A 26359-nucleotide genomic window follows, 5' to 3' on the forward strand; every position below is an offset into this window, starting at 1 on the left:
GAGCTTACGACCAATGACTGCTACCCTCCTCCTATTACTATAAGCTAGTGACACAGAAACTGTCCTGCACAAACACATGAGACAATAGCACAGTGTTTCTTCTCTGAGAGATATATTAGGAAGGCTTGGGGTCCATTGCCAGCCACTGCAGGAGTATGGATTTCCAGTCAAGTGAAATTTGAGACAACAATTACTATAACATGCTTTGAAAAATGCAAACAATGATCACAAAGGTTTACATTATACATAGCTTACAGATTTTATTAGGTGTTTTTTGTAAAATAAGGGCATAGGGCAAAACACTCTGCTAGCTTAATACCTTTACTAAACTACAGCTTTACAAGGTGGATAATGGCGAACTTGCCTAAGTCAAAATAAAAATAATAGGATTGCCAATGACAATCTGTTCAGCATTATATGATTAGATTAAACTTAGGTCTAGTAGTGTGCATCAACTTGAGGTCTTAGGGAAGAAATCAGTCATTGAATGAGAACACATTAAATAAAGAAAAGAAAGAAAAAAAAAAAAATCGGCTATCTATTTATATACCAAGAGCCTCTCCCTTATAAGGAAGGTAGCCAGCCATGGCATGTACCCACCAAATCATAAATAAGACAATAATAAAATATGAAAATAAAGTAGATGAGTACTTCAATAAATAAAATAAAATAATTCACTACTATATTCCAAAATTAAACAGAAGGAGGCCTTGAATACACAAGGAATGTCTGAGCAGGGAAGAGAGAGTACAAAAGAAAGGCATGAATGGAAGAAGATTGTGAACGGATGAAAGGATAATGCAATCCAAAAGGATTGTCTTTTCATCTGCTCTGTAAAATTTTTAAATTGATGAGGAAAGTTGCCATATAATGAAACAATGAGGGTAAATAATTTCTGACTGTTGGGCCCTGCTATGTAAGCAATGTGTCTTACATTGCCTTAGAACCAAGTAGTATAGCAAGGAATAGGAATGACTTTATCCACGGGATGTTGCAAGAGGGAAGACATTAAATTGGCTTTATTGCATATGTAATGTGTGTGTGTGTGTGTGTATTTACCTAATTGTAGTATATAGGTAAGGAGCAATGTTTGTGGAATCCTGTCTCCCACTCTCCAATTTATATTATATAGCTTCAGATTCATGTATAGTTTTAACTTGATATATATTTTTATTTTCCAATTATCATATTTAGATTTATTTATAATATTTAGGATGCTTGTTGCATGAGCAAGCTAGAGTGTTGCTACTTGCAACAGAGGTTGAGTTGATGGCTGTTCAAACCCTGCTGTGAGCAAGTTGAATCAAGGGCATGGTTAATTAAATTCCATGCTACAAAGTCCTCTGAAGGGGGCACCATCCTAGCCTCCTGATAGGGAGGGGGAGTTTGTGACGTTAAATTCAATCAATCATATTTAGATTTGATTTAATTTATTTACCTAATTGTATTCACCTAACTGTACAGTATTGTGTGTGTATATATGTCGGGGGAGAGTTCAAAAGCAATACAACAATCCACAGCTCTTCCACAGCAGGACCTGACAGCTAGAGCTGGTTTCCACCACTTCACCATAATGTGACAACTCTCCTCATCCAATCAAATGATGAAGCTGATGAGAAGACCATTCTCCAGACTGCAACATTGCCTTCATGAAGATCATAGCAAATATTGTGTCTTTCCAAAGCAATGTGGAGGAAATATCCATTTAACACTGTCCCAAATTACATCCTTTCATTAATTATTAAGCATGGCATACCATGTAAACACAAAAACCAAAACTTCAAAAATATCCCAAGTAAAAGCTCATTTAACAAAAATTTTAAAAGTATTTTGTGTCCAGCTTGTCCATTTGAAATATTTTAATCTGACTGACTCAATTAAGTACAGTAAAATGAATTGCATGCAAACGACACCAAATTTCAAAATAAATTTTCACATCCACTCTCCATCACAAGTGTTTGCTTACTTAGGTGTGTCTATACCTATGCTGATGTACTTGGGGTGTATTTTGTGTAAGGGACACTTAGTATCCATAAATGACATGCACACTTGATCTTGCATACTGTTTGCATGCTGCTCAGTGCTCCACAAACCCCAACCTACTGGCATGCAATCTTGCCACTTGGTGTTCACGGGTTAGGAGATTAACACACCTATTTCCCCCTTATCATACAAAATGGTCATAACTGTTTCAATTGTGCAAAATTGTGCACTGGATTTATTTTTGTTACCTAATTATGTAAAGATTGTGGCAATCTTAGAAAGGATGTATTCTAATCACGAAATAAACATAACTCTAAAGAGTGACCAGGTTCATCAAGATCCTGCAACATGGTTGGCTTTGATAAATGACAATAGTGGGACCAAAATTAACTACTACAATAGGAATAGGTAATCTACCTTTGGATGCATTTTTTTTTAATATATTCATGCAGCGTATAACTACACAAACCACATAAATCTCTAACACATTACACAAACTGAAACATAAAACTCAAACAAATCTGATTACTAAAAAGCGGGACTCTGAGGAAAAAACAAAAACTACTGCCATGCTCATGCTGGCCTAGATGATGTGTTGTTGTATTTCTACTGCAGGCTGGGTATTATTTAGATTTATTGATCCCAAAACATTGAGACTGATACCGTACATCAGCACAAGACAAGGAAAAAACATGCATAAAACTGTTTACATTTTCATACAGTGCAGAACATAGTAACAAGTAGGACAGCACACAATATTTCATATCTGTGTTCCAATTTTTCTATTCATGCATATACCTAACTAAATCAAGCTATAGGTATATAGCTGATACATGTACTCACACTCCATGCACTATACAAAACTTTACAAAACCACAAATAGTCAAGCAAAATTGTACATAAAACACACAACTTTAAAATGACAAGTTCTATACATTTACATAGAAATGCACACAATAACATCGGCATATGAACATCAAGCATAACTAAACTGCTGACACAGACAAACAAACAAACATGTACTAGCTACAATTACAAGCTAATCAATCATATATAAATAATCAAATCAGTTTACAACACACACACTTCCTATTGACAGATAATGTCAAATCCTGAAGAAATTGACAAGTCATACTTAAGTGCCTTGTAGCGTTCCTTTTCATAATGGTTCTCTGGGCTTTCACACTCAAATGATGCCAAGGCCAGACCTGTTAGAAAAATAAAAAGGATATTTTACAATCACTCTTGTATTACCTCCACCAATTCACAGTATTTTTGGGAATTCTAGTACATACGAGTATCATTAGATTAAGTAATCAATTGTTGCCCCAAGTTTCATTAAGTGGAAAAGCCACAGTCCTTACAGTAACTGACTATGGTCATTGGGTCTTCCCAAAAATCTCTCTATGAAGAAACATTGGACTGACATCTGTATTGTATTAGTGTGGGACTGTTTTTATGTCTCCAGCTAAAAGTGGTAGAAGAAAGGGAGTAATATTAACTCTCCATGTGTGAAAAAATGTAAGAAATTCAGATGAAGTTGTTAGAAATCTTTGGCTGTGTGCAGAGACCAAATATTAGCCCCTCAGGGGTGAACCTCATGAGGGTAGGGCCATAGCCAGAAACTAAATTTTGGGAGGGCAAATCATGCTTTAGTGGGGGTTGCCACTGTACTGTGCCCACACACACACGCACATATAATCATTGATAATATTTGGTATGCCTGTAATGATAGCTACAATTTTATATTTTATGTATATACATCGAGTATATATCACAAATTCACCATAAACTTAGCTTATTTTTTGTAAGTTCTCCAGTGTAGTGTATTTATAGTACTTTTGAGTAAAAATAAATTTGGGGGGTTAAGCTCCCCATAGCCTCCCCCCCCCCAGCTATGGCCCTGCATGAGGGAGGTCGTGGATTTTGAAAATGGTCAGTTTTGCTCCCCATCTCACAGGATCACCGGATGGAGGTACCCACCATTTTTCCATGTTGCATTCATAATACCCAATAAAAGTGAAGCTGGTCGCAACAGAAAGATATATGAAATATGATAAAGTTTGCTATTATGTTAATGGTGCTGGCAATAGCAGATAGTCGATGTAGTCACTCTAATATAGTAGTAATTCTAGCATTGATAAATACTGTTGAAGAGTAACTCTATTTTACTGAAGTAAGGTTACTTGTTGTTTTGTAGACAATGACATTATCAACTACAGCTATTGAAAGTAATGATAATAGGGATCCTTACCTGTTTCTGAGAGGATTTGTGTAGTAAGAAGGTAAGTGATGACTTCGGGATGGCGGGTGAAGGGACAGGAAACTTGTTTCCAGGCTAGGAACTCTGTCACCTGTTTGGCCAGCTGCCAGAACTTGTCAAAGTTGATGTGTCCATTTGGCAACCTGTGTATCATGAAAGTAAGTAAGGAATTAGGGTATATACCACAATCTCATTGTCCAAACAATGACTACCTAATGTACAGAGCTGGGCACCTTCTGTGCATTCCTAGGGGCGTTCCTTGGTGCATTCCACTTTAGTTTGGCTGCAGTTATTGCTCTCAAACTATTATTAAAGCAATATAGGTGTCATTTTAGTATATGGCCTACCATTTGGATGTGGCCTACAAAATTTTTCTTTGGTATACTATGTGGCCTACCAGACTTTTATTTCAGTATGAATCTGTCTCTTAAGCTTTAATAGTTTGGGAATACTAACTGCTGCCAAACTAAATCGGAACACACTGAGGAACATGCCCAGCTCAGCTAATGTGACATCAACAAAACTTGGAACTTCAATCAATATTTGTAATAATTATCTTTGAATTAATCCTTAACTTCACAATGTGATTAATCTGAGTGCTTGTTTTAGAGAATCAACATCAGGATCCCTTTTAGTATCAATGCATAATCATTTTTAAAATTTCTTGTTAAGTTTTGCAAAGTTCAACACTTGAGAAATAATATATGGCACACAGTGGACAAGGTGCAGGGATGACCCATCATCCAGGAGGTGCTAAGATAAGAGGGAGGGTGGAGGGGTGTGGAGTGTATTCAGGGATGGAATGGGTGGGAATGATTTTATGTCTTTTCCTTTTTGGCTACCTCCCTTGTAAGGGGGAAAAAGCCTTGGTATATGTATGTATGTATGTAAAGAATATGAATGTTGGCTTAGTATTTAAAAGTTGGGTGAGTTTTATCATCAATAAAGTTGTAAATAATTTTGCAAGCTAAAGAGATATTGACAGAGCCTTAGGTCAATACTCAGACTAGAGTTGGACGAGTTCAGTGTGTAACCTCCCTCAGTTCCTTTCCTTCTCTATCTTTACGTCTTTCTATCTTTAGCTTATTTGCAATATTTCTGTATTCCCTGATGATACCAACATAGACAAAAATATTTGGATTAAGTCTCATATTTCCCAGTGGTTTTCAATAAATTTGATATTCACATGTTTTTATGAATGATCTTGCATTCATAAGAGATCACCATGTCAAAACACAAAACTACATCTTAAACAAATATAACCAATCAAACCACCTTTCCTATCTCAGCACCTTGAAGATGAAAGATCATCCCATTTCTCATACTGCTTGATCAACAAGGGTACAGTGGTTGATCTCCACAACTTCATTGTATGACAACTCCTTTTTTTATCTACCGTATTTTTCGGTGTATGACCCGCGGCTTTTTGCCTCAGAAAGGGGCCAAAATTCGGGGGTGCGGGTGATATAAAGGTGCGGGTCATCTGTGGATTCTGGTTAGAAATTGCCCTCTTACGCAGTCAAAAAAAAAAAAAAAAAAAAAAAAATGAACGATTATTTTAGTTTAGTTGGGTGCCCTCTCGGATCGGGGATTTGCGGGAGGACCGACCGGGTTCATCGAATGAACGTTGATCAATGTCATAATACAGCGCGCACGATCGAGACATACGACAAAGAGAAGGTAGGATTTGTCAGTGTCTTACCCGCTTTACATGCTCTTGTTAGTAATAAAGGCATTATCACAAATAAAACAGGCCTAACTAAACAGCATGAACATACAATACAACACTGACTGGTACCAACACCAACATCGTGTGTCGCGATCAAACAAAAACAAGTGGGCAGCCATTTTCGCACTTACAAATTACAAACTGTACCTGATTCCTTAATGCTAAATTTGTGCATTACATGTGCATATTGGGTCGTTCAAGCATGGAAAAAATTAAAGAATCGACTATTCAGAACGGTTTCCGTAAACAGAAATGTGCCATCCTGCAATGTTCGATGCATGCTACGACTCGGAAAAGGAATCGGACGAATCTGAAATCGAAATGGAAACGGATGAGGTCACTGCATCAGAATTGGCCGATTTATACCGCAACCATGACGAAACAGAGGATGAGGAATTCGATGGCTTCGTGAGCGATGATACGCCTTCATAAACATTATTGACTCTGTCGTCTGTGATCACTGACTGTGCTTTTTTTCTAATAACGATGTGCTCCATTGACTGTTCATAACAGTTCAATGATGTGCTCTATTATTGTTCTATTCTATTGAAAACTAACCATTGGAAATTGTTTGGTTTAATAATTAATTACCAGTCTTTGTATGGCATTTATAAACCAATTGATTGATTTATTACCGGTAAACAACCAAACGAGTTGATTTAGGTTCTTTTTAATATATATATGTGCAATAAAATATATTGAAATGTAATTTGTTGGTTATTCTTCATCACAATCAGAAATGAATAGGACTGGAGGAATGCTGGTATCATGATCATGAATCGCAATGCCGCGTCTTCGACCCATCCCAAAGGCATCGTAAGATCAATTGCACACTTTCGAGATCACCCGTCTTTCATCGAAACTACCACTACATCTAGTGGCAGCTTCAGAAACCAAATTGTGAGGTTGTGTACGTACGTGTTGGCCTTTGATGTGTGATGAATCCTGAAAAGCAAGATATCACCAAGAAACCTGTCAATATCGGAAAATATATATCTTTTTTTATAAATCACATATGCATTGATGAAACAGAAAATTTAGAAAAAGCCTCAGCTTTGAAATTACTTTGATCACCACGTCAACGGCCGGCCGTAACAACAACCGCCGTGAGCTGTGCCTGTGGCCACCCATGTATGGGTATTATACATCGTTGGATTGACAGTGCCGTGCATGCCACATGACTGCGGGTCATACAGCGGTGCGGGTCTTGTGTGGATTTTCATTAACCCCTTCCATACGGTGCCGCACACGTAGGCGTCATGGGGAGCGAGTGTATTCGCGAGGCTGCCATATCGGCGTCTTGATTATATTTATTGTAGTCGCCCCTCCATAATGACATTCTTTCTAATTCTTTTGTAATCGCATTTTCTATGGTTATCAAAATTCACGGGTGAAGAGAGAACGATCGATATAAGCGGTGACTATATTTTATGATGCGAGTATTATTACGACACGTCGTACGGCTGGCATTGGCTGCTGCCACCGAGATCTAAGTCCATGACGCCTACGTGTGCGGCACCGTATGGAAGGGGTTAAGGTGTAAGGGGGTGCGGGTCATATAACGGTGCGGGCTATAGTCCGAAAAATACGGTACTTAAAATGAATTATAGTCGGTTTTCCTTTATTCCATAGATTTGTAACATGTTCTACAAAGCTTCCCTGTCAACCCTATTATGTGCCTTCTCCAAGCCCATGAAAGCCCAAAAAATATTCTTACATACATACATATATCAACAGCTTTTTTTTCCCCTTACAAGGGAGACAGGCAAAGTCAAAAGCATAATCCACTTACACCCACATGCTCCACTCCCATTCATCACTCCTCCCTCCTTATCTTTTGCTAATTATTTCTCACATACCTGTCTTACAAATACTTAATCTATAAACCCTCTCCTTATTCTAAACCCACATTGCTCCTTCAAGTTAGTTTCTATGTACATTTCTTAATCCCCCCAATTAACACATACCCACATAAATATACATTACTGACTAGACTCAGCAGATCATTTCCTCTACAACATTACAGACTATATTACCTGTTTGCACAACCTTCATTAAGGAAGTACAAATCCTTGACAAGAAGGCTGAAGAATGGTATCACTATCTTCTGACGGTCATCCAATGCCCCTGCAGATCTCCACATGGCTGCTTTTAGAGTTGATCGATAACTACTGAAATTGCTTGAAGGGTCCATCTGATGTTCTAATACTGAGAATTTTGCACTCTGCACTTTACTCCACTGGAAAATAACAAATATAAAACTTAATTCTGGTTCGCTAGTAGAACGAATACAGATTTCTTTCTAATCAAATTGATAATACATATACATACATGTACCCTTACAAGGAAGGTAGCCAAAGTCAAAGGCATAAATCCACTCCCACCAGTTTCATCCCCACATACTCCACTACCATTCACCAACCCTCCCTCCCTCTTTTCTTGGCTCTTCCTGGATGATGGCCCACTGCCCTGGGTCAGAAGGAATGCAGCAAGACACAGAACATCCACAGCAAGACTGCTTCATTTAACCTCTCTGTCCCCCTCATGCAGAAAAAAAGATGGGGAGAAATCCTCCCTAACCCACTCCCTTCCATGAATCACAGCATCATCCATACACAACCATTCTCCACTCATCTCTATCTTATGTCTTCTCCCTTCCTTCCTCAACAGACATCCCCATCTTTCCCAATGTCCCTTTTACCCCATCCATCCATCTCACCCTTGGCTGCCTCCTCATGTTCACTCCATCCACCTCTGCCTTCCACACTTCATTTGCTAAATTTGTTTCACTCATTCTTTCCATGTGACCAAACCATCCCAATAATCTTTCATCAGCCCTATCTGCCAGCTCCCTTTTCACCCCTACTCTCCTCCTTACATCCTCATTTCTCACTCTATCTAACCTTACAATCCCAACCATACCTCCCGAACACTTCATCTCAAACACAATTAAACTTCTCCTTTCTGCCTTTCATAAATTTCAAGTCTCTGCCCCATAGTGTCATTGGCAAAATCACTCCTTCATATAATTTTCTTTTTCCATCCATTCCCAGATGCCTATTTCTCATGACACTTTTTAATTCCCTTAAACATTTACTTGCTTCTCTCAATCTACAATTTACTTACACCCCTACTCCTCCATTTCCTGCCACATGTGACCCGAAATACTTAAAAATGTCCACTTCTTCCAGCCTCTCTCCCTTAAGATTTACTTCCAGTTCGCTGCCATCCTCTCCCCTTGTACATCACATCACCTACTTTTCGCTGCCATCCTCTCCCCTTGTACATCTCATCACTTTACTTTTACCTACACTTACCCTCAACTTTCCTATGGCATACCTTCCCAAATTCTGTCACAAACTGCCTTAATCCCTCCTTTGACACTGCCACAAGCACAGTGGTATCTACAAACAACAACTGGATCATCTCCCCTTTCTCTCCATTGTCTTTAACTATCTCCAGTCTCCTGCCCATTACCCTTGCATTTACCTCCCATACCACACCTTCCATGTACACACTCAACAGTCATGGCGACATGACACAACCCTGATGCAGCCCCACCTTTGCCTTGTATCACTCGCTATCTCCATTTCCAATTCTAATACAGGCTCTACTACTCTGGTAAAAACTCTTGACTGCTCTTAACAGCTTTCTCCCAATCTCATATTTCTGCAATACTTCACATAGTCCCCTCCTATCTGCCCTATCATAAGCCTTCTCCAAATCCATAAAGGCTCAAAAAATATCCTTACCTTTAGCCAAAGCCTTCTCACAAATCTGCCTTACCAAAAAAATCTTATCCATGTATCCTTTACCTTTTCTAAATCCACACTACTCCTCACCATTTATTCCCTCTGTTCCTCTCCTAATCCTCTCAATTGGAACCCTCCCATAAGCCTTACCAACTACACTCAACAAACTGATCCCTCTAAAACCACTACAATCACATTTGTTCCCTTTTCCTTTGTAAAGTAGAACGAAGCACCTCCAGTCCTTATACTATGTAGGCATTCCTCATCTTTACAGGTTTTGTAAATTAGCACCTCATTCAATGGATTAAGTTCAAGTTCCATAGACATAAATATAACTTTCCCCATTGATGTGTGTTGCTTTGGAATGGTTGAGGTGACAAGGTGATGCAGGCAAGGAATGTCCACATGTTGGACAAAAGTTGATATTAGGGCTGGACAACCTAAGGCTGGTTCATTTCCTACATCACTATATACAAGACATAATAATCTATATATAATTATGTCTATATATCACATGACAAGTCCCATAATGTAATGGATACAAATCCAAATTTGTCCTATACAAATAAAAACACAAAAGCTAACCTGTGTTGGGTTATGAGGATTGCAATGAATACTTACATTTGATGATAACTTATACTTAGTAGCATATATTCAAACAATACAAGATAGGGAACTCACTGTCTTTTTCATCCGAGATACCGGTGCCATATTAAGTCCTGCAATAACACCCATCAAGGAGTTGAAGTTACCGATGTTGAAACACTCACGGGCAACCTCCACCCACCATTCAATTAACCGTACCCTAACTTTTCGTTTCACATGCTGGAAAAAGTATATTAGTATTATTACAATGAAAACACAAAATTTACAAAAGCAATGCAAAATCTACACACCCTACTGCTAAGACATCAGATATTCTATATCAGCTTCCACAAAATATTATACCATATTAGCTTATTTGTGCAACAGCCTACATATGTCCCTGTTCACAGACAATAAAAATATATATCATACACACTTATTCATAATACAGTGCTGTACGCTTAAGACTTACTGAACACGCATGTGTTGCGACTAAATAAGATAAGCGGTTAAACCACTGTATGTATGCTTCTAGGTTACAAGTACGTTTTAGATCTTTGTAAGAAGTGTCCAAATTGTCCTTGGCAAAGGCTTGAACAAACTCTTCAGGTCCAATGAATGAAAGGCGTTCCAGCTCAATATGTGTGAGCTGCTGGGCCATGACGAGTGGACTAGCACAAATTTCACTGATATCTGAAGGCTGAAAAAGAGAAAAGAAATCTACTCTTTCATTTGGTAAGAATCATAGCTATTACAGGTGTATTAACAATGTATTATTCAAAAGTGACTGCATGAGGAATATATAGGGTGGGGTAGTATGTGTGAGTAAATTTTGACGCAGCCCGAAGGGATTTCTCCCCGTCCTCTCCTTATATGCAAAGGGGGACGGAGAGGGGGGGTCGCCGATTAAATGAAGCGGCCTTGCTGTGGATGTACTGTGTCTTGCGACACTGCTTCTGACCCAGGGCGGTGGGCAGGGTTCAGGGATGACCCGTCATCCAGGAGGTGCTCAGATGAGAGGAAGGGTGGGAGGGGTGTGGAGTGTATTTAGGGATGAAATGGGTGGGAGTGTTTTTATGCCTTTCCTTTTGTGGCTACCTCCCTTGGAAGGGGGAAAAAGCCTTGGTATATGTATGTATGTATGTATTATTCAAAAGTCATAACTTCAAAGAAAACATCAGACTGGTTCTTGGTGATACACATAAACACAGTAAATATCTGAAGGAACTAACTGTGGGTTCACAGTCCCATGGTATTCTGCTAATCTGAAGTGCTTAACATATGAAATCACTAAGATTAATGCTGAGAAAAATGGTCAATATAAATAAAAATAACTGAATTTTTTGTATTATTTGAACCCCTTATCACTGCACCTGGTGTGAAGTGCCCATGCTATTATATACAGTATGATATTGTCCATAAGGACAGTGCTAGTGAATCATTGGCAACAAAATCTAGAGTACAAAAATAGTTATAGTGATGAATGAGGAAAATGGAGGAGAAATAAAAAGATGAGGTGAAAGCAGTTATTAAAATAATGAGAGAGGTAAGGCACCTGGGTTAGATGGGTGTCATGAGGAATGTCTAAAAAAGAGAGGTATAGTGATGGTGGAGCGGCTGGTGAGGTAGTTTAATGTTTGTCAAAAAGAGGGTAGAGTGCCAGAGGAATGGAGGAGTGCCTGTATAGTTCCGCTTTACAAGGGAAAAGGGACAAGTATGAGTGTAGTAGTTTCAGAGGGATTAGTTTGTTGAGAGTAGTTGGGAAGGTTTATGGGAGGGTTTTGATTGAGAGGATTGGGAGAGGAACAGAGGGAGTAATTGGTGAGGAACAATGTGGGATTAGGAGAGGTAGGGGTTGTGTGGATCAGATTTTTGTGGTAAGGCAGATATGTGAGAGAACTTTAGGAAAAGGTAAGGATGTTTTTTGGGCCTTTATGGATTTGGAAAAGACTTATGACAGGGTAGACAGGAAGGCACTGTGGCACTATGGAATATGAGGAAAGCTGTTAAGAGGAGTTAAGAGTTTTTACGTGAGTAGTAGGGCCCGTGTTAGAATTAGAAATGGAAAGAGCATGTGATTTAAGGTAAAGGTGGGACTTTGTCAGGGATGTATCATGTTGCCATGGTTTGTTCAATTTATACATGGATGGGGTGGTGCGAGAGGTAAATGCAAGGGTAATGGGCCAAGGATTGGAGATGGTTAAAGAAAATGGAGAATAGTGGGAGATAATCCAGTTGTTTACTGATAACACTGCTTGTAGTAGGATGAGAGAAGGAATTAAGGAAGTTGGTGACAGAGTTTGGGATGGTGTGGAAAAGAAGGAAGTTGAAGATAAATGTGGGTAAAAGGTGATGAGATGTACAAGGAGAGAGGATGGCAGCAGGTTGGAAGTGAATATTAAGGGAAAGAGGAGGGCAGCAGGTTGGAAGTGAATATTAAGGGAGAGAGGCTGGAGAAAGTGGATCGCTTTGGATATTCAGGGGCGAATGTGGCAAAGTGACTAGGCTGGATAGAGTGAGAAATGAGGAGGTGAGGAGGACAGCGGTGGTGGAAAAGGAGTTGGGAGATAGGGTTGATGAAAGAGCATTGGGATGATTTGGACACATGGAAAGAATGAGTGAAGAAATATTAGTAAAAGAAATGTGGAAGGTCGAGGTAGTTGGAGTGAACATGAGGGGATGACCAAGGATGAGATGCATGGATGGGGTAAAAGGGGCGTTGGGAAAGATGGAGATGTCTGTTGAGGAGGGAAGGTAGAAAAAAGAAGACTGGGGCAAAAGGAGAATAGTTGTGTATGGATGATTCTGTGATGCATGGAAGAGAGTGGGTGGTGAGGGGGGGAGGTTAAGGAGTCTGAGTATGTGTAAATGATATTTTGACACAGCCCACTGGGATTTCTCCCTGTCTTCTCTTTTTCTGCATGAGGGGATGGAGAGGGGGGGGGGGAGATTGCCGATTAAATGAAGTAGCCTTGCTGTGTCCTGCTGCATTGCTTCTGATCCAGGTCAGTGGGCAACACGCAGGGATGACCCATCATCCAGGAGGAGTCAAGAAAAGAGGGAGGGAGGGATGGTGAATGGGGGTGAAGTATGCATATGTGGAGATGAAATGGGTGGGAGTGGATTTATGCCTTTGACTTTGGCTACCTCCTTTGTAAAGGAAAAAAGCCCTTGGTTTATGTATGTATATACAAAAACAGAAAAAAGATTATAGCTGATTGTATTTTGGTGCCAAAAATTCATCAGTTTTTCTATTCTTAAGGACAACAATGCACTGGTTACCAGCCCCTTTAGGTGACTTGTGGGGTGATCTTGTGGTTGTGAAGTTTCCTTGGGATCACAGATCTCTTGAAAGAGAAAATGAGCAACAGACTGTTTGATTGATCTTGCTGGGTTTGGAGGGGAGGAAGAGATGTTTCACAGAGAAGAACTTTGACTGCAGGTTGCTAATATCACAGAAACAGATAGAATCAGTAAGAGCACAGAGACACCTCTAGTTGGATACTATGGGGCAGATCAATTTGGTGATGATTTTGGTCCTCTCTTCAACAAGGGAGACCAAGCCTGTTGTAAAGGACTCTATAAAGGTTTATGAAGCTGAAAATAAAGTGTCAAAAATAGTGTGTTGTACAGTATAGTAATCAATAGGAGACATGTCTTTGAGATCAGGTTGGACTGCTCTCTGTGTTGTGAGTAATAAATAAAACCAAACATTGTCTAGGGATGGAATGCACAAGAGAATCACACACCCTCTGAAGTATTATGCAAGTGCATGCATTAAAAGTAAATGTGTCCCTTACACACATTATCTGAAAGAACTATAGTATTTATCAAAAGCTTACCTGTGGAATAAGGTCTGCTGGAGGTGGAGCAGCCAGTTTAGCCGCACTTTCCTCAAAGCGTTCCAGATGAGTCAACTTATTTAGAAGGTTGTGCAACACCTACAAAAAAAAAAAATAGAGAATTATACCTCAAATCTAAAACTTCCTTTTCCTGGACAAATTGTTAAATGATACTGACTGTGACAACTCAATAGATATCAATAGATTTAACTGTTGTATAGAGTTTCAGCAACTAAAAATCTAAAAATGAACAACATTACTGTAGCCAAAAAAAAATTCAAGTCCTCTAACATATTTCCTTGAAAAGACACCTTGGAATACTTGAAAGAAATAAGAGAGGTAAGAATAATTGAAATTAATAAATATTGAGCCTGGTCCTTGGGGCCATGCCTTCAAATGGATATGAGGGTATTTACATTTTTTGAAGCTGGATATCAAGAAGATAATTTTCCCTAATGTTTATCTCAGAGGACTAATACTATCAGTCAATCGATCATTCATGGTTCACTGCTGAACATAGGCCTCTCTCAAACACTTCCGTGAGTTGTACTACTGCACCAAAATTGGTCATGTCACTCCTGCAAATTTCTCTATCTCATCTCTCAACCTTCAATTTGGTTTTCCTCTTCCATGCTTCCACCCATCTCATAATCATTTGTTTCTAATTCAAAAAATCTCTTAACTCCATGTGGATGAAGTGCCACCCCTTTCCCCAACCCACTACCAAGTTTTTTTAAAAGCAATGCAGCAAGACACAGCACACCCACAGTAGGACTTAACAGCTGAAGTGTATTTATCCCATTGCATTTACTTGGCAACCCTCGTTACTCGTCCCCTCATGAGAAATAGAGAAGACAAGGAGAAATCATTTAGGGGAATGTAAATTTATCATCCATTCTCCACTGATACCCATCTCCTGCCCTCTCCTTCCCTTACTCAACAGACATTCGCTTTTTACCAAAGGGCTCCTACACCCTATTCATCCATCCTATTCTTGGTCTTCCCATACCACAATTTACAAGTTTAGTCTAATCCATGTAACTTTAAGTAACTTACCTGAGTGACATCACGACGCAGGTCAGGCCTGAGAGCAATGCAGCGGTGTGTAAGGCTGCGCACACCTGCCATAAGGCGGTCATCACGGAAGTCATATGGAAAGGTCTCACTCCATTCAGCCAGGAGCTGCACCATGTGACGTACAAAGTTGGATAACTGCTCCTGTATGGAAAAAAGAAAAAGGAAAAAATGTATATTGTAAACCCCAATATGTATTTGCATAGAAATTAAGAGTAAAAAGGGTTATCATAAAACATATATAAATATATATATATATATATACACATATACCAAAGGCCTTTTCCCCCCTTATAAGGGAGGTAGCCAAAGAAACAAAGGCATAAAAACCACTCCCACCCATTCCATCCCTATCACACTCCACTCCTCTCCACTCTCTTCCCTCCCTCTTATCTTGGCACCTCCTGGGTGATGGATCATCCCTGCATCTTGCTCACTGCCCTGGGTCAGAAGCAGTGTAATATATATATGAGGAAAGATTAAATGTACTGGGTCTACCAACTTTGAAAGATAAAAAAACAAGGTGACATGATTACAGTGTTTAGGTCATTAAAGGGGATAGATTGCATTAATAGAAGAGATCTCCTGATTAAAGATGGGAGGGCTTTATGAGGTCATGGAAGTAAATTAAGAAGGACCACATGTCGAAAGGATGTGAAGAAATAGTTTTCCAAATGTATAAATCTGTAGGTGCCAAGATAAGAGGGAGGGAGGAGGGTAGACGGAAGTGGAATATATAGGAAATGGAATGGGTGGGAGTGGTTTCTATGCCTTTTTCTTTTTGGAGGAGGAAAAAGCCTTTGGTATATGTATGTATAAATCTGTAGAATAGCTCAGAAGGCGATACAGCCTAAGCTCAAACAATACATAAGTTCAATTCTAAATATGATAACTAGATATCAAAGATATAGATTAAGTTGGAACCATACATGAATTTGAGTCTAGGTATTTTAGAAAACAAGAAACAGTTTTTCATACAAATATGTTACTCCTTAAATAGCTTGGCTGATATTGTAATGACCCTGGCTAAGAGAATTAAAAATTAGGTATGGTAGTTGGAGTAAATGAGACAAAATTAAATGAATAATGGCTCCTTTCCTGTACATTATAATTAGGTGAAGAGTTAGATAAATACCTACATTTTTCACACTGGATGCATCATGAGAATTTGTGATTCCTTGCTGAGCAAACCCAACTGCACAGATCCGCTGCAAGAGTTCATGGGGTTTGATGAAGAGCCTAGCAGAGAGCAGGAAAGCAAACAGGTAGGCTGTGTCAGGGTAGTAAGTGCCTGTAGGCACTGCATGTTGCACCAATGCCTGTAGAGATCCAGCAACTAGCACACCATCCTCATACACTAGTGCCTGAAGGAAAGATGGCAAAATATAAAGGATTTGTTACAGCTTCTAATGTTTTTATTATGAACCCTATATAAACAAATTCTTTCCTATTTTAGCTCTTTATAAATGTTCATGCAAAGACTAAAGTGTTGAAAACATAAAAGAACATTTCATCTTCAACTACACTTACATGTTCATGGTCAGGAGCTGATTGGTGTTCACCATCAGATGTCTCATGTTCATGACTTGAACGTGTCCTGGCACCCTGTGGCAGCCCCTGCAAATAGAGAATATAATACTTTATCACTATTCTGATCTCAAATACATTATGCAGTAGTGTAATTCTACAACTGAATTTTAGTGATGGAATCTTCTCTTAGTATAATCCATGTAAAAATATTGTCTATCTACTATATGAAGGTGGTAGCCAGACGAGGCATGCACCCATCCCCACCTATTCCACTCCCATCCACCACCTTTGTTTCCTTCTCATCTTAACTCCTTGTGGATGAACAGTCATCCCTGTCTCCTGTTCATTTCCCAATTCAGAAGCAGTGCAACAAGACAGAGCACATCCACAGCAGGTATGCTTTATTTACATAGCATCAAAATATCCATTCTCCACTCGCCACTATCCCTTGCCTTCTCCCTTCCATGCTCAACAGATATTCCCTTCTTGCTCAAAGCCCCTTTCACCCTATCCAAAAGAAAAAATTAAAAACAAAATAATTAGAGGTCTGTAGTTTCTATAAATTATTCTTAGAATATATTACTTGTCTCTATGCTATTTAAACACTCTCACAAGGGATAAAAGTTCAGAACACTCAGTTTATAATTCAAGCCCAATACAAAGACATAATTTGAATATAAACATCCTCCATTATAAGTTTAAATGACATGGTGTGGAGCTCATTACGCCTTCAAGACCACTCCAAGTTACAGTGGCTGCACCATAATGAGCATTTATAATGTTCAGGTGACTGCACAGCCACTCATTTCACAAATATTATGTTACACTGCTGTGATAACATTTTAAATATCATACAAGTATTAGAATACATTTCTTGACAGTGGCATGATAATTCACCATTACAGAATTAAAGAAAGGTTGTAAAATAAATAAATCAATCAAATAGAATAAACTGATAAACAATGGCATTTTGGCATGAGGTATAACGCATTTTATTCCCTTGTGGAGATATGAATAGTTGTGAATCATGTACCTCTGATTTCGTTGCATATACGGTACACATACAATGATACATGTTCATATGCATATATATATATACATATATATATATATATATATATATATATATATATATATATATATATATATATAATTGATGTATGTATATGAACATACACATATCCCAATTTAGCCATCAATACAAAACCTCTTCTATGAGTGAACTATGATGGACAAGCCAGCGGCCGTGACCGAATTCCTGGGGGCCACAGGGCACCTCCACAAGGCAATGGATTGATTGATATTGCAGTGCATTGTCAGACAATTTTATCCAGTTGAGTGTGTGTGTGTGGGAGGAGCAGGTCCTCATACTCAAATTGATACTTTTTTTACATCATGAAACCCAACAGCTGATGGCCTGTACTTGTCCCCAGGGAGTTCTAGCAACGTGGCAAAGGTGACAATTTGTGTTTGTGTGACATGTGTTGGGTTGTTTCTGATCGTGCCTCAAACTATGCGGACCCTGTTCGAATCCAGCATCTACCGGTGACAGACGCTTGCTCCGGCAGTCCAGACATATGTGGGACGTGTTCAGTCAAAGCTAAGCGCCTCCTGACGTAAGTGGCTATTCCGTACGTGGGGGTTTCATAAACACGATCTGTTGACATCGTGTATCTGGCAGTGGCCAGGGCCATGCTTTGGTCAACAATATCATGATGTTAAACATATATATATATATATATATATATATATATATATATATATGTATATATATATATATATATATATATATATAATGACAATAGCGATCCATTAAACTCTTTGTCTACATTGTTAAAAAATGTAGAAACAAGAATTTAATAAACCCACGAAGACCGACATCAACAGAGTATCGAACCTAAATATTGAATAAAATCACAAACAATTACTCATGAAAAACATATTTTCAGTTTACACACACACACACACACCGGTATATTATATATATATATATATATATATATATATATATATATATATATATATATATATATATATATATATATATATATATATATATATAAAGAGAATCTGGCCAGACTCAAATCCCTGGAGAACTGTTCACGGCAGCACAACCAGTCGGACGAATTTCCATCCACTTCAACCCGTTTTCTTCTCTCCGTTAGCCAATCTTTGACCCAATTAGCAATACACCTATGATGCCATGTGAGCGTAATTTATCAAGTAGCTGTTTATGCGGGACCGTTTCAATCGCTTTCAGGAAATTCAATTATACTATATAGACTAATTTACTTTCGTCATGCGAACTAAAAACACTATTAAAGAAGTCAAGGTTGGCCATACATGAAAATTTTCTTCTAAAATGTGTTGTGGGTCTTTCATTAAATTTTTAGTTTCAAGGAATTCCACAATTTCATCTCAAAATCATTTCCATAATATATGACTGACGTCAAGTTAACAGTACCATATTTACTTGGCTGAGATTTGTTACCTTTTTTGTAACATACGGGAGTTACATTAACCAATTTCCATTCTCGTTTACCAGAAGTTAAGGATGTACTGAATACGATCGTTAATGGTTTACAAATATCCATTTGTAGCGTCTTTTAAAATCCCTGGAGGGAAATCTTGTTTTGTCCAGGCGTTTTATTTATTTTATCCTCGGCAACTGTATGTGTAATTTCGAACTGTTTTTTTTTCAGTTTTTGATTTATTGTCAAATAAACATTATTTCTATTATATTATTATTATTATCATTATTATTATTACTATTATTATTATCATCTGGTGTGTGATTTAAACTTTAGTGATAGAAAAGCTAGCTATTATTTCATCATTACTACCGATACTATTCTAAAAACTTCTGTTGTCTTAATTTGTATAGACAGATGCGAAACAATTAATTAAGATACAGGCCATTTCAATATCATCGTTCGTATGTTTGTAATTTTGCAATACAAGAGGACCAATATTTGAATTAAATGCTTTCTTTCCAATTACATAGCTGTGAAATTCATTAAAATTCGATTCAGCAGTGAGCAATATATTCCTCGAACCTTTACTTGAATTTCTTCAGTTCACGCCGGTATTTCATAGTCTATCGGTTATATTTTTGTTGTAAAATATTTACGATAGGCTCATCTTTTTTTGTGAAAGATCTATTTAAATTTCTTTATGATATGGTTAGTGGTGTGCTGTGTAAAATATCGAAATCTACGGATCATATTAAAATTGCTAGTAAAATCAATAATGCAGCAGTAAATGGTAAATGGAATCCAAGACAGATAAATGTAAAGTTTTGCAGAGGAAAAAAAGTAATAATTATTTCATGTTCGGTAATCGGCTTCAGAAATCAGATCAGTTAGTACCTGGTATCATACCATAGTACCGACCCTCTAGAGTACAAAAGCTGCAAAAATGTCCCAACAAATAGTAGGATTTATTAGAACATTTACACACAAGACTGCAAAAGTAATGATTCATCTATTCTATACTATTCTCTTGTAAGATCTCTTCTTGAATACTGAATTCAGTTTTCATTTCATATCTTATAAAAGACAGACAAATTAGAAAGGAAACAGCGTTAAATCATTTATACAATCCCTTGTTTCGTAATAAACCATTATGAGGAGCGTTCAAGTGAACTTGATTAATTTTTACCCAAACGTAGAATGAAGGGTGATTTAATTTAAGTCTTCAAAATGTTCCATGGCATTATTTTATTGTGGAGCGTAGTAATATCACAAGAAACAATGGTTGCAAAACATCCTGTAAGACATCAAACCCCAACGAAAAGAAAACGTTTTATTTAACCGTTTGCAACCTCTTCTTGTCGTGAGTTAAAATGCAACTGTCACTTTCAAAATCGTCTGGATGAATATGTGGAATCCAACCCCAACCTAACTTATTTCTCAGTTTCGTGAGCTCTTATACTTAAATCATGTCATTGGTTCTTCACAGTTTCATTTGTCTCACTTTCAATTCACAAGCTGCCCCGTAGGAACCAATAGCCCAGTTGCTGTTTGTATCTCCCTCTGTATTCCTTTGTACAATCACGGCAATATCAACTATAGCCTGGCATACGCGTTGGTAGATGTACGATGGCCTTCATCTGGGCGTACTCAGTTTTTAACTTCATTGCATTTTATTATTTTATTCCAGATGCAGTCAGACGATTTCATTTAGCAGAGGGAACACTCATATTATATATATATATATATATATATATATATATATATATATATATATATATATATATATATATATATATATATATATGTACAGCAGTGAATGGGTCCCAGTGATTAGAGATACATTTTAACAACAACAATGGAGGCCGAAAATGCAGAAATTGAAATGCGGTACTGCCAAGGACTCGAACCCAGCTCTTGATAGCGTAGTTGGTAAGTTACTGCGGCACTTGTCATGTAATTGCTGGATTCGAGTCCTTGGCAGTACCGCATTTCAATTTCTGCATGTCGGTCTCCATTAGATCTCCCGATGTTGATGGCTTAAAATTAAAGTGCATTGTGGTTAGTAATATATATATATATATATATATATATATATATACTGTATATATATATATATATATATATATATATATATATATACATACACACACATAATGCTGCAACATCGACCCACATCGTGCTGTACCCTTTTTGTCTATTTATTTATTAATTTGTTAATTCACCCCTAAATCTACTTATTCCCATCCAGCCTCCTTTGGGACAACAAAGCTTTTTGTCTGAACACTCCCATTATAAAAATCCGTTGTATTACTGAATCATTAATAACAACGCAATTTTTTCGTAATGTTTGTAACTTTACATTTGGAAATAAATAAATTATTACGTATTTTTCTGGCTAACACAGTCAAATGGCATGGTACGATTATAAATTTGATAAAGATAATTCTTATCAATTTGTTCTGTCAATAATATTGTGTATATATATTGAATAGTAAAATACCTATTTTCTTAGACATATTTACACTTCAAAAAGTTACATACATTTGTAATTGAATTAGATATATACACGAGTATATCTCGCTCATATCAACCCAATACATAAAAAATTGGTTGACAAGACCTCTTTACTTAACCTTGAAATCGAAAGTTAAGGGGGACTTTGTTTAATTCACACACGGTAAAAAAAGTATAATTCATGTTTCTTCTTATGTCTATACTCTCATGTTCATAATGATCAGGATGCCGTATCAAAATTAACTCAATCTGACTATTTCACCCTTCTCCTGCGTTCTATAACAAACAATAAATAAACAAGTTCAAAGTTCCTTTCTTTAATTTCCAGTCAAAATACAAAATTCACTTGTGCTACCACAAAAATATCACAGTGAAATAGTAAATCAAAAGTTTCTAGTTTGTACCCAAAACACAAAATTTATAACTGTTTACTAACACAAATAAAATAATAAACAAACAGTAAATCATAAGTCCCCTTCTGTGTACGCGCGGCAATTCATATTCCACTTCAAGCCGATTTCAGGCTTTGTACTTGGGATGGACCACGAGTAGGAAAGCCAGTCTAAATGAATCACAAAGAACTACAACGACAAAGCATGCCTTTCGTTACACAACGAGATGGGATGAAAAATAAACTACATAATTTTCCTGGGGTGTTTTCTAAGTGAATTATAAAACTTCAAACAATTTTACATACCCCCTGCATCAGCTAGAAGTTTCATTCATTCAGTGACAACTGGTTTGGAGAAGTTGCAACAGAATGAAGACATCAAATGTGTTCACGTTAATAATTCCAGGATAAGTTCCACTCCCTCGGAATCATGGACTGTCTCACCCACCCACCCCTTTTCATGAAGAAAGTTCCCCGGGTGATTTTATTCAACCGAATTAGAAAAACAAAATAACAGCGAAAGGCTTACCTTTAGCAGTGACGGAAACGTGTCGATGCGGCAATGTTGACTTCGTCTTTTTTTTCAAGCAAAAACGTGACATGCACAGTGGCATAAGGGTGACATAATTCCCAGCACGCGACTTTAATTAAGTGACCAAAATAGTCGACGAAAAGAGCTGAGTCACCGCAGTGGAAGGAAGCCACGGCGGTGTAGGCATGTTGTCAGCCAATTAGTTTACGAAATTCGCTTGACAAAACTTATGCTAAAAATGGTCAATTTTCACTTCCGTAATCCCCTTCCAGCATCAGAAATTAGTGATTTTGCTAATACATATTTAAAATAAGAATCCGTTATACTTTATGTTTACCATCTATTTATCTATTAATTAATTCATTTGTATATTTACTTACTGGGGCTCATCAAAGACAGGTTGGTTCCCACAACATTTATCAATACGAAGACGGTAGCTATCATTTATTTTTCCTGGCCGCAACCACACGATTTTATTCATTTTGTGGACTCCTTCCCAGGCTGTTTCTGGGTTATTGAATAACGCACGAATTGTTGGATCGAATCTATATAACGACGTATTTGGAACTCGTGGAAACCGTTTTTTTTTTTTTTCTTTTTTTCCGAAGACTGCGGATGCACTACCGAGGATTCAGGAACGCCTCCGCTCACCTCACAAGTAATGTTGACGCACCCCATTAGCTGACAAGAATAAGAAGGGTGGGTTAACAGTGTATTCTAGAACTTATTAAAATTAACCTAAATGTTTATCTGGTCTGTTTCTATTACTCACTGAAAAATAGGGACGATGGGTAGAGGCTGAGCATATGGAAGTAAATATTAGGGAGACGGAGATATTTGGGGGTGGGGTGAGGGTTGAGGGGTGCAGGAAGGGGGAAGTGAGCGAGCGGGTAGGAGCTAAAATGAAGCTGTGAAGACGTAGTAGTTACTGATACAAGCAACTGTACTTTCCAGTTGCCATGTTTACACTTTTTTCAGATCAACACAAGACGTGGGTGTCTTTTATTATTGCTATTATTATCATTATTATTATCATTATCTTATTATTATTATACGTACGTATAGTATATGTATCATTATCATTACAACTTATAATTTCTATCTATCAGTACTATTATTATTATTATTATTTATTCATCATTATTATCATCATAATGATCATCATATGAATATTTCGCGTGAAAATGCTAAGAACTTACGCCACGACGCGCTTAACTGCGAAAGAACCAGTCACCTTTGTCCTACGTAATGGGACTGCCAGAGTAAGGATCAGTCACCGGTATCCTTTGGATCTCAACAGATATCGGCGTCATATGGAGCACGAGCGAAACCAACGCGCCACAGCGATCCAGTTGTCTATATTGGGGATTTTCGAAATTCGGAAGAAAAAACTAAAAAATTCGGAACGAATACGGAAAATAATAATAATAATAATAATAATGATAATAATAAATAATGTTTCTGGTATTCCAAATTTTCTGGAAAATGGAAATTTCGTTTTGAATATTTGAAATTCTTTGTTCTGAAATCTCCCTAAAGCAGACAAAAAGATGTTCTGCATTGTGATGCTGCACATTTGAGTACATACTGTACTACATATGTACTACTCACATATGACATGACATTTTGGTTCAGGTCAGATGAATTTGCTTGTACGTGTGATGTGTGATTCACCATTGTCTTGGATCAAGTGTTGGACTCGTGATCGACAGCCATTTCCCTCCCGGAAGTGAGCTCAGAGCTCGTATATGACCGATCTATGGGTAATGCTGTGACCTTACACGCACACACACACCCAACTCCCCGCCCACGAGAGTTGGAGTGACGACTCGCATCGCTGCGGTACTGAAATTATTTCAACCTTGGGCGGGATTCGAACCCGGACCTCCGTAGTGGCAGCAGGGAATTATATCAACCGCGCCACGAGTCGTGTGTATGTGTGTGTGTGTGTGTGTGTGTGTGTGTGTGTGTGTGTGTGTGTGTGTGTGTTGAAGAAAATCGACGTGACCCTACTTAGTGTAGTTCCTCTGTATATTACAATTTGAGGTAAATGCACTTATAATGTCACCAGGTATAAAATATGCGAGGAAGATTAAAAGGAACGAGTTAGGATATTAAGGAAAAATATCTTAGGACCATGAAGTATAAACAGATAATCAAATACAAAATGAAATAGAAAAACAAATGAAAAAAGTAAAAGAAAGCAAGCATAATCAAGGGGCACTGAACACAATCAAGGAATAATAATAAAAAAATAGAATATTACAAAAAACTAAGATAAAACAAAATAAAACAGAATGAACAAGAGTACAACAGAGACAAAATCTACAAACACTTTAAAGAAAAAGAAAAGAGAGAAAATAAAATGACCAAGTTAGAAAAGTTGGGGTACTTTGCCAAAGCACCCGGTCTACAAACTTAGAAATGCGAAAAAGGTGCCTCCATTTATTTCTTTCTTAAATCCACAGACCTTTTGGAAATTGGTGAAAAAAAAATCTTGGCACTGTAAGCGTCCTCATCAGCAGTAAGGAGAGGCGACCCCCTCCTTTAGCCAAAAATAAAACTCAAAAATCTTCCTGTGTTATACAAAAATAAAACTCGCAAATCTTCCTGTTATCCAAAAATACATACATGCATACATACATATACCAAAGGCTTCCCCCCCCCTTACACGGGGGTTAGCCAAAAAGAAAAAGGCATAGAAACCACTCCCACCCATTTCATCCCCTACACACTCCACTCCCCTCCACCCTCCTCCCTCCCTCACATTTTGGCACTTCCTGGATGACGTGTCATCCCTGCATCTCGCCCACTGCCCTGGGTCAGAAGCAGTGTTGCAAGACACAGCACATCCACAGCAAGGCCGCTTCATTAAATCGGCGACCCCCCCCCTCTCCGCCCCCTCATGTAGAAAAGAGAAGACGGGGAGAAATCCTTCGGGCTGCGTCAAAATATTATTGACACACTCCCTCACTCCCCCAGCCTCCACCCCCTCATGCATCACAGCATCATCCATACACAACCCTTCTCCATTCACCCCTATCTTCTGTCCTCTCCCGTCCTTCCTCAACTGACATTCCTCTCTTTCGTAATGCCCCTTTTATCCAAAAATAAAACTCGCAAATATTCCTGTGTTAGCAAAAAATAAAACTCGCAAATTTTCCTGTGTTAGCAAAAATAAAACTCATCTTCTTGCATTTGCCAAAAATAAAACTCACAAATCTTCCTGTGTTAGCCAAAAATAAAACTTGCAAATCTTCCTGTGTTAGCCAAAATCAAAACTCGCAAATATTCCTGTTAGCCAAAGATAAAAGCCGCAAAAATCCTCTAGCATCATCGATATTTTCTCAATTCCTTTACGACCGTTGGGGCTGTCACCAAGATGAAAAATCACACAGCATACTTAATCCCTTTCGATATCGAAAGAGATTAAACTTGATAAGAGAAAGGTTAGTCTAAACTGGCTTATCTTCTTCTCTACCGATGGGGATCACATAATACTGAATAAAATCGAAAGAGGTTAACAAAAGAACAGTGATGAGAAAGGTTTTGCATACACGATGAGCGACGTTGAGGACACCAACACTGCCGGAAAGAGGGGAGACGGGAGACTTAACTCCGCTGGGTAAGAACATTGAAGGCAATGATTTTGTAGATTAGGAAGAGTATTTTACCCTTCGAAACCCCAGT

General features: G+C 38.0%; 1 protein-coding gene across 8 annotated transcripts in view; it reads right to left on the minus strand.

Moving 5' to 3' along the window:
• Positions 1 to 26359, minus strand: part of LOC143035072 (ras-GEF domain-containing family member 1B-like) — a 333289-nt gene that overhangs the window by 1388 nt on the left and 305542 nt on the right. For 7 of the 8 annotated variants that reach the window (XM_076201577.1, XM_076201570.1, XM_076201576.1 and 4 more), the window contains 10 exons: positions 16759 to 16845; positions 16368 to 16592; positions 15211 to 15372; positions 14155 to 14253; positions 10785 to 11012; positions 10409 to 10552; positions 8012 to 8214; positions 6894 to 6920; positions 4238 to 4389; positions 3119 to 3191 (listed from right to left, as the gene is read on the minus strand). In XM_076201577.1, coding sequence (XP_076057692.1) covers positions 3119 to 3191; positions 4238 to 4389; positions 6894 to 6920; positions 8012 to 8214; positions 10409 to 10552; positions 10785 to 11012; positions 14155 to 14253; positions 15211 to 15372; positions 16368 to 16592; positions 16759 to 16845 — 1400 coding nt within the window. The remainder of the gene's footprint in view (positions 1 to 3118; positions 3192 to 4237; positions 4390 to 6893; positions 6921 to 8011; positions 8215 to 10408; positions 10553 to 10784; positions 11013 to 14154; positions 14254 to 15210; positions 15373 to 16367; positions 16593 to 16758; positions 16846 to 26359) is intronic. The other variant, XM_076201571.1, reaches the window with a different exon arrangement.

Source organism: Oratosquilla oratoria, chromosome 18 (genome assembly GCF_046742065.1).
Source record: "Oratosquilla oratoria isolate Oo_2021 chromosome 18, ASM4674206v1, whole genome shotgun sequence".
NCBI classification, from domain to species: Eukaryota; Metazoa; Arthropoda; class Malacostraca; order Stomatopoda; family Squillidae; genus Oratosquilla; species Oratosquilla oratoria.